This window comes from Lactuca serriola, chromosome 2, assembly GCF_051521515.1.
Source record: "Lactuca serriola cultivar US96UC23 chromosome 2, Lser_US96UC23_V15, whole genome shotgun sequence".
Classification (NCBI taxonomy): domain Eukaryota; kingdom Viridiplantae; phylum Streptophyta; class Magnoliopsida; order Asterales; family Asteraceae; genus Lactuca; species Lactuca serriola.
Genome location: NC_136409.1, coordinates 234,061,250 through 234,077,573, shown reverse-complemented (window position 1 = coordinate 234,077,573; position 16,324 = coordinate 234,061,250). Strand labels below are relative to the sequence as shown.

The 16,324-nt window shown below is 35.9% G+C and overlaps 1 protein-coding gene across 1 annotated transcript; it reads left to right on the top strand.

Annotated features, from left to right (window-relative positions):
* The first annotated feature begins 3,098 nt into the window (after positions 1–3,098).
* Positions 3,099–3,512, top strand: LOC145090190 (putative mitochondrial protein AtMg00820). The gene has a single exon (XM_079028519.1). The coding sequence runs from the start codon at positions 3,099–3,101 to the stop codon at positions 3,510–3,512; it is 414 nt and encodes a 137-aa protein (XP_078884645.1).
* The last annotated feature ends 12,812 nt before the right edge of the window (positions 3,513–16,324 follow it).

The following is a 16,324-nucleotide window of genomic DNA, read 5'->3' as shown; positions in this document are numbered from 1 at the left end:
GCGACAACTGTGTTATTGAGGAAATTCTCCCTGAATTTTTTACTCCTATTGATAATACAGTGCACCTATGTTCACAAAATTCATCCGTAGTTGATGAGGAAATTGTTTTGGAAGGTCCCGAAGTCTCATTAGACTTCCCATCTCTACAGTCAAACTACAACGTCCCTGACCGCAGTCATATATTGCAATCTGTCCCATTAATCAATTGTCCCACTAAAATCCTTACTAAGACTTACTCTGTGGTTGTTAAAAGCACAACACTGCAGACCACAGTCAAAAGTTATGTGACCATAAAGCCAAGTTCTGATGAGTCAAGTTCACGTTTTTCAAAATCATCCATAGATTCCAAGAAACCGCAACTCAATGTTACTGACTGCGGTTCTCCTAAAACCGAAGCGAAAGAGGCTTTCAAAAGGGAAACTCGATCCCGTGGCAAGCAACGGGAAAATCTCTCAAAACAAAAGAAATCTGTAAAAATTCCCAAGTCAAAACGTCCTAAAAAACTTGTTTTCTCCAATTATCATTTCAAAACATCTTTTTCAAAGAAAACAAAAAGGGAGTTTACTGTATCAAACATCAATCAAAAATCGTCTGACACAACCTCTAGGACTGAAAAGTTTTACAAGTTAAATGGTTTTCAGGTCTATTCCTTGGACAACCCAAAATGGAAGGGTATTTTACCTACTCCAACTCTTCCAAAGTTGCTTTCAAAAACTCAAAAATGGAAAGGAATCTTGCCAACTCCTATGCAAAAAAAGACATCACATGGGTTTAAGAAATCACATCACAACATGTTTGCACGCACCTTTTCACCTGCAAAATCTGCAAAAAACAACTTTTCACGTCCTTCTCACTACACTCCTCGGACCGGACAAAGGCATGTTTCTTCTTCAAAAACAATTCTAAAAAAAAACGTCATTTATTCTGATAAAGTATCCACATGCCAACGTCAGTGTCAAAACTCTTTTTCACGTAACAAATCTCATCTTTCTCAAAAAACTCAAACCCAAAAAACTTCAAAAAATCACAAACACCCAGGACTAGGTTTAAAAGTTGACCTAAAACCTGTCCAAGCAACCTCTCATCATGCATCGATTAACACACCAGATGTTACTCCGAGCTCTAAACTCGTTTGGGTGCCCAAACTAATCACCTAATTTTTGCAGGCTTTGTGCAAGGAGGATCAAGACGATGAATGGTTGATCGACAGTGCCTGCTCCTTGCACATGACCGGAAGGTTGGAATACCTTCGGGACTTCAGGCCTGTCTGCAATGGGGGTAATGTCATGTTTGGAAATAATGCAAGTGGCATCATCCGAGGTTATGGTGTTCTCACTACAGGAAACTTCTCAATTCAAAAGGTAGCTTATGTAGAAGGTCTGAAACACAATCTTATAAGTGTTGGCCAACTATGTAAGGCTGACCACAGGGTTGAATTTGATGATCAATACTGCTACATCATGACAAACGATAGAAGCACCTGCCCAATCAAATCCAGATCCGAAGGTACCATGTATCCTCTGGACATATCCTTGATCATTGGCATACCGCAACTCTGCTTTCTATCAAAAGCAGTCTCCGAAGTGAGCTAGCTCTGGCACCGCAAGCTTGCTCATCTTAACCTCCGATACATCAACAACCTGGTCACAGGGGAACTAGTCCGTGGTCTCCCCATTCTAAAATATCACAATGACACACTCTGTCCTGCATGCGAGTGTGGCAAGCAATCCAAAGCAAGTCATCCGATGGTGATTGATTCCTCTATATCAGAACCATTGGAACTCCTTCACATAGATCTCTGTGGTCCATCTACCGTAGCCAGTATTCACCACAAAAAATACATACTGGTTATTGTAGTTGACTATACACGATTTACATGGGTCTTCTTCCTTATACTCAAATCAGAGACACCGCAGGTATTCATCAACTTCATTAAGGAGATTGAACTTCAAATCAAATTGCCAGTTCGTCGCATCCGTAGTGACAACGGAACAGAGTTCACCAATCACCTTCTCAATAATTTCTTGGTGTCAAAGGGTATCACTCACAATTTTTCAGCTCCATATACCCCGCAACAGAATGGTGTCGTTGAAAGAAGAAACAGAACTCTGGTGGAAGCAGCTAGGTCAATGCTCAACTTTGCTAATCTGCCTTTGTACTTCTTGGCCGAAGCCATGGCCACGACTTGTTTTGTGCAGAACCGCAACATAATGTGCAAACGTCTCAACAAAACACCATACGAAGGTCTCAACAATTGCAAGCCTAATGTCCGCTTCTTCCATATTTTTGGATGCAGATGCTTTGTGATCAACAACCAAGATCACCTCAACAAATTCGCTCCTAAATCTGATGAAGGCATCTTCCAAGGCTACTCGACTAATAAGGTTGCATATTGAGTTCTGATCAGACGAACAAGGTTAATCGTTGAAATCTTTGATGTTAAGTTTAACGATTCCTATGTTCGCAATGCTGCTACCTCCACCGAAACCAAAGCCATTCTTGAATCTGACATTCCCGATACCTCAGAGTCACTAAACATAGTTGAGGCGAACTATGATGACCTCTTCGATCCAAAAGAAAATGCCAAGCTATCCGAAGTTCTTATCTCTCCGGAAGCTCAAATGCAGAATGCTGAAGTATCTGGCCCTACAACCTCTGATAGTATGTCCTTCGGTACTTCCACCTTTCCGGTTGAGGGGGGAAAACTCTACTCCATATCAGACTACAACCATCGAGGTTCCAGTACTAACTGAAGTTGAAGCTGCTCCGTCCATCCGCAGAGGATCTCAACCATCAACTGTCTCCTCGGATTCGGATGACGAAAATATTGAAAACATCGACACCAGGTCGGATCCAAGAATCTTCCATCTACCATCATCCCAGGGGGGAACATCCTCATGCTTCAGAAGAAATTCCATCAGCAGCACCATCCGTAGCCCAGGGGGGACTACTTCAATCTACCGCATCTCCAACAGTTCAAGATAACTCAGCAGGATGCTCTCAAATACAGGGGGAACTCTCGTCCCCTACCGCAGAGTCATCTGACATAGAATACATTCCCTCAACAACAGCTGCTGATCACCTACAACCCCGCCTTCATGTATGGACGAAAGACCATCCATGCACCTGGTCAGATCATTGGCAATCCTTTCGCAGACGTCCAAACAAGATCTTCACAAGATTTGAGTGATCACTTTCATTATTCAACGTTTATGTCTTCGGTCGAACCACGTTCAATCAAAGAAGCCTTACTGGAACCTGACTGGATCGCAGCTATGCAAGAAGAGTTAGCTGAATTCGAAAAAAACAATGTGTGGCAACTTATCCCAAAACCAAAAGGTCACACTATTGTTGGTATCGGATGGGTATTCAAAAACAAGCTAGACAAATCCGGATCCATTGTCAGAAATAAAGCGAGGCTAGTTGCAAAAGGTTCAGTCAACTTGAAGGCGTTGACTATGATGAAACGTATGCTCCGGTGGCTCGAATGGAAGCTATCCGAATCTTCTTAGCATACACAGCCCAGAAAAACAGCAAGGTTCATCAAATGGACGTCAAGAGTGCATTTCTCAATGGTGAACTAAAAGAGGAGGTTTATCTTCAGCAACCTCCAGGCTTCGAAAGTGTTGAATTTCCTAATCATTGCTACAAACTCAAAAAGGCAGTCTACGGTCTGAAACAAGCCCCAAGAGCATGGTATGAGACTCTCTCAGAATTTCTATTCTCATCCGGGTATAAAAGAGGAGTAATTGACCCCACTTTATTCAGAAAAGCAAATGGTAATCACCTGATGCTTGTACAAATATATGTGGATGATATCATCTTCGGATCTTCCGATCAGAGGATGGTGGATGACTTTGCTAGGCTCATGACTAACAAGTTTCAAATGAGCATGAACAGAGATATTAATTTCTTTCTAGGTCTTCAAGTTAAACAAGTTCCTTAAGGAATCTTCATCCATTAAGAAAAATATACCTCTGAGTTGTTGAATAAATACTCCATGGATAACTGTTCTTCGGCTAAGGTTCCAATGTCCTTTGGTTATAAGATTTCTGTTGATCCCTCAGGAGAATTTGTTGATCATAAATCATATAGAGGCATCATTAGCTCTCTAAGGTATCTCACGTCTAGCCGACCGGATATAGTCTTTGCTACGGGTGTATGTGCAAGGTATCAGGCTGACCCAAAGGTCTCTCACATGACCGCAGCCAAACAAATTCTTTGGTACCTGAAAGGAAGCAAATCTCTTGGCTTATGGTACCTCGCAGGCAATGATTTCAGTCTTCAAGTGTTCACTGATGCTGATCATGCTGCTTGCAAACTGGATCGTAAAAGCACCACGGGTGGATGTCATTTCCTAGGAGGAAGATTAGTTAGTTGGTCTTTAAGGAAACAAAACTGTGTATCGTTGTCTACCACAGAAGTTGAATATGTGGCCGCAACCAGCTGTTGCTCACAAGTCCTATGGATGAAAACACAACTGTTAGACTACGGTTACAGAATGCCGCGGATACCAATCTACTGTGACTCTGAAAGTGCTATAGCAATTTCACACAATCCTATTCATCTCTCTAAGACCAAGCATATTGAATTACGGTATCACTTTATCAAAGACCACATCCTAAGAGGTAACATCGAACTAATCTTTGTCAATTCCCATGAGGAGATTGCTGACGTCTTTATAAAAGCACTTGACTCTCCAAAGCTCAATACATTCTTACAAATGTTAGGAATGATGAACCTGGACCCTCAATTCTTTCTAAATTGATAGGCACCGCAGACCACTCGTGGTCTTCTCTGCGGTCCTAACTGAAAGATATCTATAACAAATGGTTTTGCTATACTCCGTGTACCACAGTCAAGATAACTCAACCATTTATTATATCTATCCTTCACTGGTCCTTCTTTTTTTGTTTTACTAACTTTTTGTACAAGTGCTCTCCTCAGTTCTTTCTACTGCATCCATTCATCTAACCGCAATGACGTTTTCAATCCGCAATGATGTTCTCCATCCACAATCTGTGATAACTTCTCAACAGAGTTACTAATGTTCAAATCATAGTGTGCTATTTAATGACCTGTCATTGAATATTACATTAAATAAAAAACATTCCTTGAGAAACTGTCACATTCTCTTTCCTACAAAAACCTTTTGTCAGACCTATTTTAAGGATGATGACAAAAAGATCAATTTTCCACAAAAAGATCCTTAATCTGTCTTTTCCCACACCCAACACGTCCCATCCATTACAACTTCTCCCCACTCCCCACACAATAGCCAGACATGTCATGGCACGCCTAGATTTTCATTAAATGCTACCCACTTTTGGCAAATCACCAAATCCCCCAAAAACCGTTTCAGATTATGTGGCTAAGATTGGTTCTTAATCTCAAAAGATTCCCCCAAACGCCCATTTACCTTATCTCTTTTACCTTGGGTAATTCTTTAGTTACTATGTTAAACCCCTCACCTTCTCAAATAACACTTTACCTTATCACTCAATTCCCAAATAACCTATTTAAACCCATCTTCCTGTTCATTATTACTTTCCAATCTCTAAACTCTCAAGCGATCAAACACTCTGCACTTTGTTCTTTCTTCTTAATCTCTCAAGAACTTCAACAATGGCAAAATCTGGTGCTTCAAAGAAACAATCAAAGGCAGTTGGATCCAAGAACGCTCACGATTCAGACTCTCCTACAATCGCTTCAAGCAATTACCGTGCTGTGTTTGACGATCATCCTTCCTACAAGGCCCCTACCAAGCTGATGATCAAATTTATGAAGAACCACCCTCTGTTTGGCCCTTTCGACGCATTTACAGAGATTGTTCCAACTTCAACCTTGTTCAAATGTGCTTTCTCGGCATATCGACCACTGGAAAACCCTCAAGAAGTGCATCTCAATCTAATGAATGATGCATTGGTCATTCTGGCCAAGGAGAAGTTTCTAAGATCCATCAATTTACTGGTTCATCCTTCAATCAAGTTCTTCTCTCCATCAATGGCAGACATCACTCCCACTCTCTACCAAATGGGATACCAGAAAAAGATTAAGGGTACCGGCGAGTTCAAGAAGAACCAACTGCCCGCAATCTGGCAATATGTATGCCACTTCGTCATCCGAAGTCTATCCGGCAGAACCGTAGGAACCGACAATATGGGGCTCAAGCTCCTTGAGTTGGTTTGGAGCATATTCACAGGGCACGACGTGAATTACGGGCAAATCCTATGGGATGACTTCCTCCAATACATCCCTAAAGAACACCGCAAGGAGAACCCAACAGAACTTACCTTTGCTAGGTTCTGGTCACTATGCATCTTGGATCTTCACGCAGATGCAGGCATCTCAATGGGCAATGACACTAATCTTTTTGTTACAAAAGATCTCAAAAGGTACACTCCTTCTTCCGATCAAACTCCATTTGGACCCATCCGCAGAATCCCTATTCATATTCTCACCACTCTTGGTCTCGAGACTGTTGATGTCTCAGACCACATTGAGGCTACGGAAGGTGTTGACCCATACCTTCCTACCCCGCCTCTTCATTCATCCGCATTGGAAAACCCTGAAGGCACCGCAATCCCTTCTTCCACCACTCTATCAAACGTATCTCAAAGAAGAAAACAGTTGGCAACAAAGAAGAAACCAACCACTCCCAAAAGGAGTGCACCCAAAACCTCTGCACCTTCCAAGAAGAGGAAAACTCAAACTGATGATGCAGATCATCAAAGTGAATCTGATGAGGATGAGCAACCAATTTCTATTCTCAAGAAACAGAAAACCATCTCCCCCACCCAAATGCGTGAACAGACTAATACCTCAGCCTCTCAAAAGGCTCCGGTAGTCATTAGGGTACCCGCAAATCCATTCGACACCACAATCGATTTCCACTCAAGCTCATCAAGTGAGCTTGTTTCATCATCATCATCATCATCTGAACATGGAGACACCCCCCAATATCACCCCAAGTGGATGATACTGGTTCTCGCCCTAAGGTCTCCAGGGCTTCCCGACTGCATTTCTTTTCTCCCGAGGAGTTAGACTCCATCCTCTTGAACATATCCCAAACACTTCAAACACCTAACCATCCGCAGGGAAACTCTTCAGCCCATGCCAGAACGAAGCCAAGGCCAAACGTGACCACGGGTCACGGAGACCGAGGAAGCTCCGGAAATCCTACTCTGATTCCATCATTTACAGGTGGTTTAGGCACGGTGAGCACAAATGTGCAAGGATCCGTGAACCCAAGGGACACCTTGGTGCGAAATCAAGGATTTGACGGTGATAATTCAAGTGACTCTTGGAGTCAGTATCAACCATCTACTGATGCTGATATCAAGAAGTATGCTGCCTTCCGTAGGGCATTCCAATCCCGCAAGGATCAACAAATAAAGCAGCTACAGTAGAAGGAACGTGAAATTCAGATGGTTGCTAAGTATTGGGCAGATGCAATCAACAATGCCTCAACTGATCAGGAATTCTCCATATTCAAGACTGGATGTCTCAGATGGCCGATACACTACTCAAAGCTCAAGCAGCATCTGCGGCCCAACATACCTCCAAAGTTCCTCCCACTCCGGTTCTTGAAACATCACAAGACGAAGGTCCTGAAATCGAAATCAGCTCAACTCCCACTTTCGGTTTTGATGATGAAGACGTACAAGAGGTAAACAAACCCTCTCCTTCTGATGACGATTTAATGATGTTCGATGAAGGTGAAGAATCCAGTGGCTCTCACCACTCCACCTCCAAGCCTAAAAAGAAGAAGAAGAACGCAGTAACAAGAAAAGAGTTCCTATCTCTCCAGGTCAAATTCGATCAAATCCTGGCTGCGGTCAAGCCAACTCAACCGTAACCAGATGATATTCGTGGACCGTAGTCAATAATAGAAAGGATTGAGCGACTGGAAACAAGAGAACGATTGACTGTGGAGCGTATCTCTTTAAAAGTTGAAATGGGGATCAGGTCCCTTGACAATAATCGTCAAGCTGACCACAAGGAATTTCTGGACACTGCGGATCGCCTCATTGCTGAAGTAACTGCAGTCAAGACGGATCTTCAGGCAGCCATTTCAGTTCAAGCCTCCAACTCTGCAAAACTGATTGCTGAGACTCACTCAGCGTATGAATCAACAATCTCTGTTCTTCAATCCACTATCAATCGGCTGCAGCGATCATTAACCTCCAACTTCCATGGTCCTAAGATTCTTTTTCTGATCAAATAAATCCACAAACTACTCTTCAACACCTCCATTCCCAATAATCAACAGTTGGCTGATGCCATGAAGACTCAGTTTCAAGAAGTTTTCTCGAAGGTTGATGGCCTTCGTGCTTGGCTTGAGGAAGCTCCGGGTATGCATTCCTCAAGAGGGGGAAGTGAAGAAGAGGAAGTCCATCAATCTTATCAATCAATTTCACCACATCAAACTCCCCCCATCATCACTGAAGTCTTCACTGGAGATAAAATCCCAACTCCACATCAAAGTCCCCCCATCATCACTGAAAAAATTCCCTCACCACAACCATCCTTTCACACTGCGCCTCACATTCCGAAGAAACCAGAAACTCCCCCACACTTCAAACATCTTGAGGAGCATATGTCATCTCCAAGCTCAATCGATTTTCCTGCCACCATCCAAAGGAAGAAAGACTGGAAGTCAGCTAAACTTGGTGAAGAGATCTGGAGATTATGTGGATTTGACACAGTCATGGATGAAACCCTTATCAATTCTTGGGTCAATCCCCACCGAAGACTGCTAGATGAAGATTACGTTCCTCATCTTACATATGCTGAACCTCCTCATGATGGTTACTGGGATATTCCCATTTCACCCAATGCCAAATACTTCACACTATTTGAGCAGTTCGACCAAAACCTTCCAGATGCTAAATGACTGCCTATGGAATTTGAGAGACTGACTCAGTTCTATGCGAAGCATGCCTCCCCCGTTGAGCACATGTGGTCAAATGACCGACCATCTGCAGTCGTCAACTACAAAGTTTGAAAATTCATGAAGGCAGAGTTCTTTCAGTACACTCTGACCCGGAGGGAACATGATTATGTCCGGAACCAAGCTGATTTTCCTTGCATGAATCCGGAGGAGATTTTCCTCATTGCAAGAGTTTTCCAGGGCAAGGAGAAGAAGTACCCGAAGATGCAAATTGCGCTTGAAAGAGTCAACAGCTTCCTGAAGGATACTGTATGCGATTTTGCTAAAATCGATGCAGATATCTATCCCACCATTGCGAAGAAGTTTGAAATGCCTCTACTTGATCTAGCACCGATGCCTACTGAAGGCTTTGCAGAAAGACCCTTAGGTGTAACCAACTTCCCTGAACTCGGTGTCATCTTCAAAAGGAAGACTGATAATGTCAAATACTTCATTCCTACCTCTGCTATACATCGTCTAACAAAGAAGCAGCTTGACATCTATCGGACCGCAATTGAAAAATCAAAATACACCACTCCGAAAGTCAAGGTTGAAATTCTAAGGAGGATCACCTGGATGGAGAGCGTCAGGAAGTTTTGGTGGATCCTGATCAAGCATCTCCATCTTGATAGATGATTAGAGTTAAAGAGGTCACTTAGGGGGAAATTGTTAGAACACTGAAAGTGACCCTCTTGAACTCACCGGGTACCACAACCAACTTACTACCGCAGTGAAATCTTCTACCGCAGTCCATCTGAAATCTTCTACTACAGTCCATCCGAAGTCTGAAGACCGCAGTCATTTCTTTACTTAGCTTATTTTGTCTTACTTCTATACTCTCTATTGTCCAGTAGACCTTGCATGGCTACTCTTAGAGAGTGATCTTTATGTAATTCTTGAGTCTTTATAAATAGAGCTCACTTGTTCTTAATCAAATACGCATCTTCAAGTATCTTTACTACTTATCTCAGAAATTCTCTCTTCTCTCTTTCCCACTTCTTACTATCATATTTGATCATAATCTCTCTTCGGAGCAAGTCAGTTGTGACTTAATCACTAAGTTCGATCACATCTATTAACTTGGCTTGAATGCATTCCTCGTTATGAATCAACTTATGTGTATACTTGATATAACATTATAAATTGTTGTCATTTATGATTCTTTACTTTCCGCAACTAATCCTCTAACTATCTAACTTAAATATTATTGTTGAGCTAATATACTTGTTCTAACTTTTTGTTCAAGTGTCTCAAAGCTTTTCTCTCAACACTCTTCGCTCTCATATTCTTCAAAATTCTAACTTTGCTAGGCTAGACCAGAACTGACTTATTGATGAGATATGTGAAGAAAGCTTTTTGATTTGTTGATGCTAGATTACATATGCTTGTGTATCATTTTCATTAGAATTTTCTATAATTATATAGCTAACATCTTGTTACTACCATCATATGTATCAACGTAACATATCCACCATCCTTCATAACTACATATATACAACAGGGATATTCCAACTAACAAATCTATCGAACAAAACTCATGATTGTTTTTTTTTATAGACTTTCAAAGGATAGGCAGTTTACCGAAAATTTTATATGTTGCTACTACTAACAGATTTCTGGCATTCTAGTTTTGATGATTTGACAGAACAGCTCTGTGATAAATTACCAATGAATTGTTACCGACAATTTTCATGATTTTTGCAACGGCTTTCGCAAGGAAGCATCTCGAAAGTTCCGCAACCTATGGTTGATATATGCCTCACTGGAACTATATCCCTAACGATGAAGCTACTCTGCCTTTTAGAACCCAAAAAGAAAGTTGTGCACTTGGGAAGCTACGCAAAACCTAAGAAAAGGAATCTGATTTCTAACCGTAACATGGATCACATATGAAATTTATGTCTAGCTAACTTAGTGACACTATAACATCATTAACTAGATTATGACTCACGCTTATCGCGGGGAGTAAATATAAAAAAATACATATAAAATTATAAAAAGTAAGCACAAAAAAAAGTAACATAAAAAAAATTAATATCATAAAACAAAATAAAACATGAGTTGATGATTAAAACTATAAATTAATAAATAAATAAAAAACTAAGTACTCAATCATAAACTAGTATAAAATAGAAAATATCTTAAATGGAAAAATTAACGGTTTTCAAATGCAATTTAAAATATATAAAATTATGCATTTCTACTTGGCATAGTTACCATCTCAAAATCTGAACAAAATGATAATACTTTATGAGAATGATGTGTCGTAACGACATACTCAATCATGTCTATTTTAAAGAAATAGAGGAGATTGTTTCGATAGACCCACCATTAATTTGCACCGGTATTGTAATTACTAACATCTACTTTAACCCACCGATTCTGAATGAAAACCCAAATCGCGTACAAACGATCTTCACTTATAGACAAATATCTCAATTTTCTGTCAAACTTGATAAGCCTCGATGCATACGGGTTGAAATCATTAATAATAGAAGGTGCAAATATCACTAAATATTCTTCCGAATATATATTGAATCCCAAAATGTCATAGTTAGAGTTTAAGAAATAAACTACACCTCCACTAATAATTTCCTCATCCAAAACAAGATAAACAGATGATGATAACTGGATATGAAGTGATCTGATAAGTCGAATTGACAAAAAATATATGTAGTAATCATAATCCAAAGTGTACTCCATTATTGATTTAATGAAGCAACAAATGTGTATACCATAAACGTATAATGAATTGAAGTGATTTGATAAGTCGAATTAACAAGCAATAAGTAAAACAAGAGGTAATATGTGTGAAAAATTCATAAATGTCGTAGAAAAAGAAATTAATCAAACAAATGGGAGAACTTCAGTGTCTACTAGGTGTGAGACCCTTGTATTACACATGTTTATTGAAAAAACTAGGCGAATCCCCGCGCGTTGCGCGAGAATAGAATTATATAGTTAAAATAATAACTTTTACCAAATTATTATTTAATATTTTTACTTTGAAACAAAATGTTAGTAGTAAAGCAAACATATAGTTAACATATTAGTTTTATTAAACACTATAGTTTAATTTTTAAGTCATTGTGATATATACAATTATCTGATAATTTTATAAACCGTTTAAAATTGTGTAAATTATATATTAAGTGAATGATAATATAACAGGTAACAAAACGTATGAACAAAATATGAACTACAACTTTTAGTAACAAAAAATAGAAAAACATCTATTATAATATTTGTATTAAAAAAGATATATATACAATGAATAATAAAAAATATGAAAAATAAACACTATAACTTTTAATTAACATTTATATTAACTCTTCATATTTAAATCATAAATCTCTTCAAATTCATTAATGTTTTTAATGAGAAAAACTTTACAATCTTATAAAAGAAATGAAAATAAAAAGTTATTTGTGATTACTAATTAATAATCATAAGTTAAAACTCTTGAGTTGTAACTAATAAATATACATAAATTATAAAACTTTTGAGTTGTAGTGTATGTTTCAAATGAATGTGGTACTTGGAAATGTATATTTTATTATTATTATTATTATTATTATTATTATTATTATTATTATTATTATTAATATTATTATATTCATCTAAATAATTGGTTTTGATGCATCATTTTAATCCCTTCAAGTATTAAACATAAAGATATTTAATTATAAATTTATAACATACATAGATGCATATAAATGTTAAACAAATCACATATAATATATATATATATATATATATATATATATATATATATATATATATATTTTGGTAAATGTCATATGTAATTCTTGTCGTACTAATATGTATAAATTACTTTCATATGAAGAACATATTATGATAAGTCTATCATAATTACATATCAAATGTTCAAAATTATGTTATCTTTTAAATATTGTCTTTTAAATATGTTGTGTAGGATAACCCAACAAAAAAATAATAGAAAATAAACATAATCAAAATAGAAAAACTACAATCCAATAAATAAGAGCATTGGGTGGTTGAATATATAAATAAAGATGTTACATAAACATACATTTAAATCAAAAGAAAAAACTAACATTCGTCAACTTTGCTCAAACAAAAAAAAACCTATATCCATTTTATGAATCTTCTTTCTTCATTTAACACCATTTAACCATAGAAACTTGATGACAATTCTTCACTAACCTGCAATCAAAAGATTTTTCTTGAAAAAGAAGAATCAGAAAGATATTCCCAGCAAAACATTGATGTTTGGAGAGTAACATTCAAGATTGACTAATACACACAAATCACATATAAAGATTAAATGAGAAACTGAATATAAAGAAAGAATAGAAAAGCTACATTTGTTTTGGTTCAAAGAAAAAATCATATTACAATTACCATCGATACGACATAACCTATTTCTTCAAATCATCATATTTGGATTGTGAATGCTTCAAATATATGAAAACTTTTGAATCACAATATCTTCAAATCCATCTTACATGTTAGATTTTATATAACACAAAAGATACAAAAGATTGGCCTTTTTATAGTAAATTTTTCACTAAATGCTAATTAAATATAATATAAGTTATAAAACTTTTAAGTGTAAAATCATAATTAAGAAAACTTTTGAGTTGAATTAGTTAAAAAAAAGGGGTTTCAAATGAATGTGGTTTGAGGAAGTTAAAAAATGGGGTTTCAAATGCATGAGATTCAAGAAAAAATGCTAGCTTTATAAGTATGTATAATGATTAATATCAAATTTTGAATATCAAGCAATTATTAAAGTAATACTTTTACATATAAGCAAAGAATTTATTGATTAAGTATGTATTTGAACCCAAATTACTAAAAATTAGTAATGACATATTCTAAATAAATGTTAAAAGATCGACCAAATACAATATTGAAAGAATGGGAAATAACGAATATAATATGATAAATTCAAAGGTGAAAAAACGATCGACTTAAGTCGATGTTGAAGGAATGGGAAAAACGAATCAATATGTGCATCGTATTTTGAGGTCTTAATTTCTATCTGTTTTAACTTTTAAACGTAGAAGGTTAGAATAATACGGGGCAATTTGGTAAATTCCTTTTATGTCAGAAAAGGATATGATATATAGGGGCAATATGGGAAAAGTGATTGTTGAGTTAGTTGTGTTTCCATTAAAGACATTGAAAACAGGTAAAGGTTCCACCATATTTATCTCAAATTCATTAATTTGATTCACCATACAGGAACTTAATCTCATTTGTTATGTTTTATTTGTAAATTTAATTACTATTTTCTTGATATCCAATAATGGAATCCCAAATTCCGTACTTGTAGCTCTAATTCCAACCACTTTAAATAACAATATGTAAATAATTCCAATAGCAAGTATTTTAAGTCATATACCTCTAATATCTAAAGCATAAGGTTTTAAGGGTATGCTTATTTTATTTCATAATAAGTTTAGTTTAAAAGTTATTAATGATAATTATATTTATATCAAATATTTTTTATTTAAATATTTCCTGAGTTCTTATTCTTTCAATTATTTCAGATTAGTATTATCATAATTGTTAATTTTTACTTATAATAATTTTCCAAATATAGATAAAATAATTAGTATAATCGTGAGAATAACAAATTCAATGCAATCATATATATATATATATATATATATATATATATATATATATATATATATATATATATATATATATATATATATATATATATAAGTGTTTTTGAATAAGGAAAACATTATTTTCCAAAAAAAAAATTCAGGGACCCTAAGATATCATATAGGATATTTTCGGATATTTAGCTGGAAAGAAAGAAAGATATCAATTATATTTATTCAAAATTTCAAGTTAATTGATAATTTATGATTTACCGGACGTTACTGTTATAAAAACTTAAATGGTTTAGAATAACTGGTTAATGCGGGATCTGAATATATGCAGAAATGATTAAAAATATATGATTTAAGTTGTAGAAGAAGAAGAAGACGCTGCTGATCTAGCTCATTTCAACCTTTTGGTTTATCATATCTGCATTAGGATCATTTGATTAATACTCTATTTGTTGGTTAAGAACCCTTGAATACATCATTTATGCCATAAGCCTTGGCTAATAATACTATTCGACCATATGTCCTCACAAACTTTTGATGAATGTCTTTAAGAAAAGAAAAAGGAATCCTTCATGCAAAATATAGTGTATCATCTATTTTATCCATATTCTGCGAATCATCAAGTGACTTGTTCAAACAAAAAGATAACAATTACATTGTTCTAAAATGTTATTGTGAGAAGTTTAGATTATCTATGATAATTTAATTCAATTTCCTTTTCAATTCCATATATAAGAAAACGAAGAAATGAATTTGATTTTCAAGTTTCAATCTCTATATTTTGCATGATAATAAAGGTAAAGTGAAAGAGCAATTCAGTTAACGCAAAATCATGAATTTTTAAAATTCCAACACTCGAAATTTTCAAAGATCAAGGATCTATGGAAGAAATTCAATCACATCATTAACAATTCCTGTATATGCTATTAGATTTAAAAAAAAATGACAAAAAATTATGTTTAAAAAATAGGATGTTATTATTAGAATTAAATACATTCCATTTCAAAAAGGTAATTGATGGGAGATATTAAAGATTATTGGAATTGAATGCGGAGAAGGGTGATGTCAGCAAAATATCTAAAGATGAAAAAGATAATGATGAAATACAATCAAGAACCCTGATTATTTAAGATGATGTTATAAAGTTTATGTTTTAATATATATTAGAGATTAGAGATTTGTCGGTAAAATCACATTTTTAGAAGAAATCAAAAATCTTTAAGATCAATTTTTTTAGTATAAAATGCAAAAAATAAATAAATAAATAAATAAATAAATCTATAAGCATCCAATCCAATTTTAAAATTTCAACCAGAAACATAGTAAGCATAAATCTAAAAATTGTCCAATAATTATTCCACAAACATAAGAATCATAAATCTTAAATTAAATTAGAGTCTTTGGTTCGTGTAATTATTAAAAAAAAGTTTGGTACCAAATAGTTCATTGTTTCAACTTTGATGCCTAATTTCAAAGCATACCACATTTTTCTGTCATTAAATTAATAGTCGTTGGGGTTATTTAAGTTAATATATACATGCATTGACTACAAGAGACAAGAAATTTTCCTTTTTGTGTTTCTCTTTTCACATGTCATCCACAATCTTATATTCTTTCTAGTATTATCGCCACTTTCCATGAGATCTAGAATCATAAGTTTCCAAAAAAAAATGAAGACTATCCTCATCGTCTTCTTCCTTTTAGCTTCCAAAATTTGGTAATACAAGTATTGATAAGGTGCAATGTTCACCCTAATAATTGAAACTCTGATGGGAAG

Excerpts from the sequence above, each read along its gene's own strand:
- LOC145090190 (XM_079028519.1), top strand. The coding sequence starts at position 3,099 with ATGTATGGACGAAAGACCATCCATGCACCTGGTCAGATCATTGGCAAT.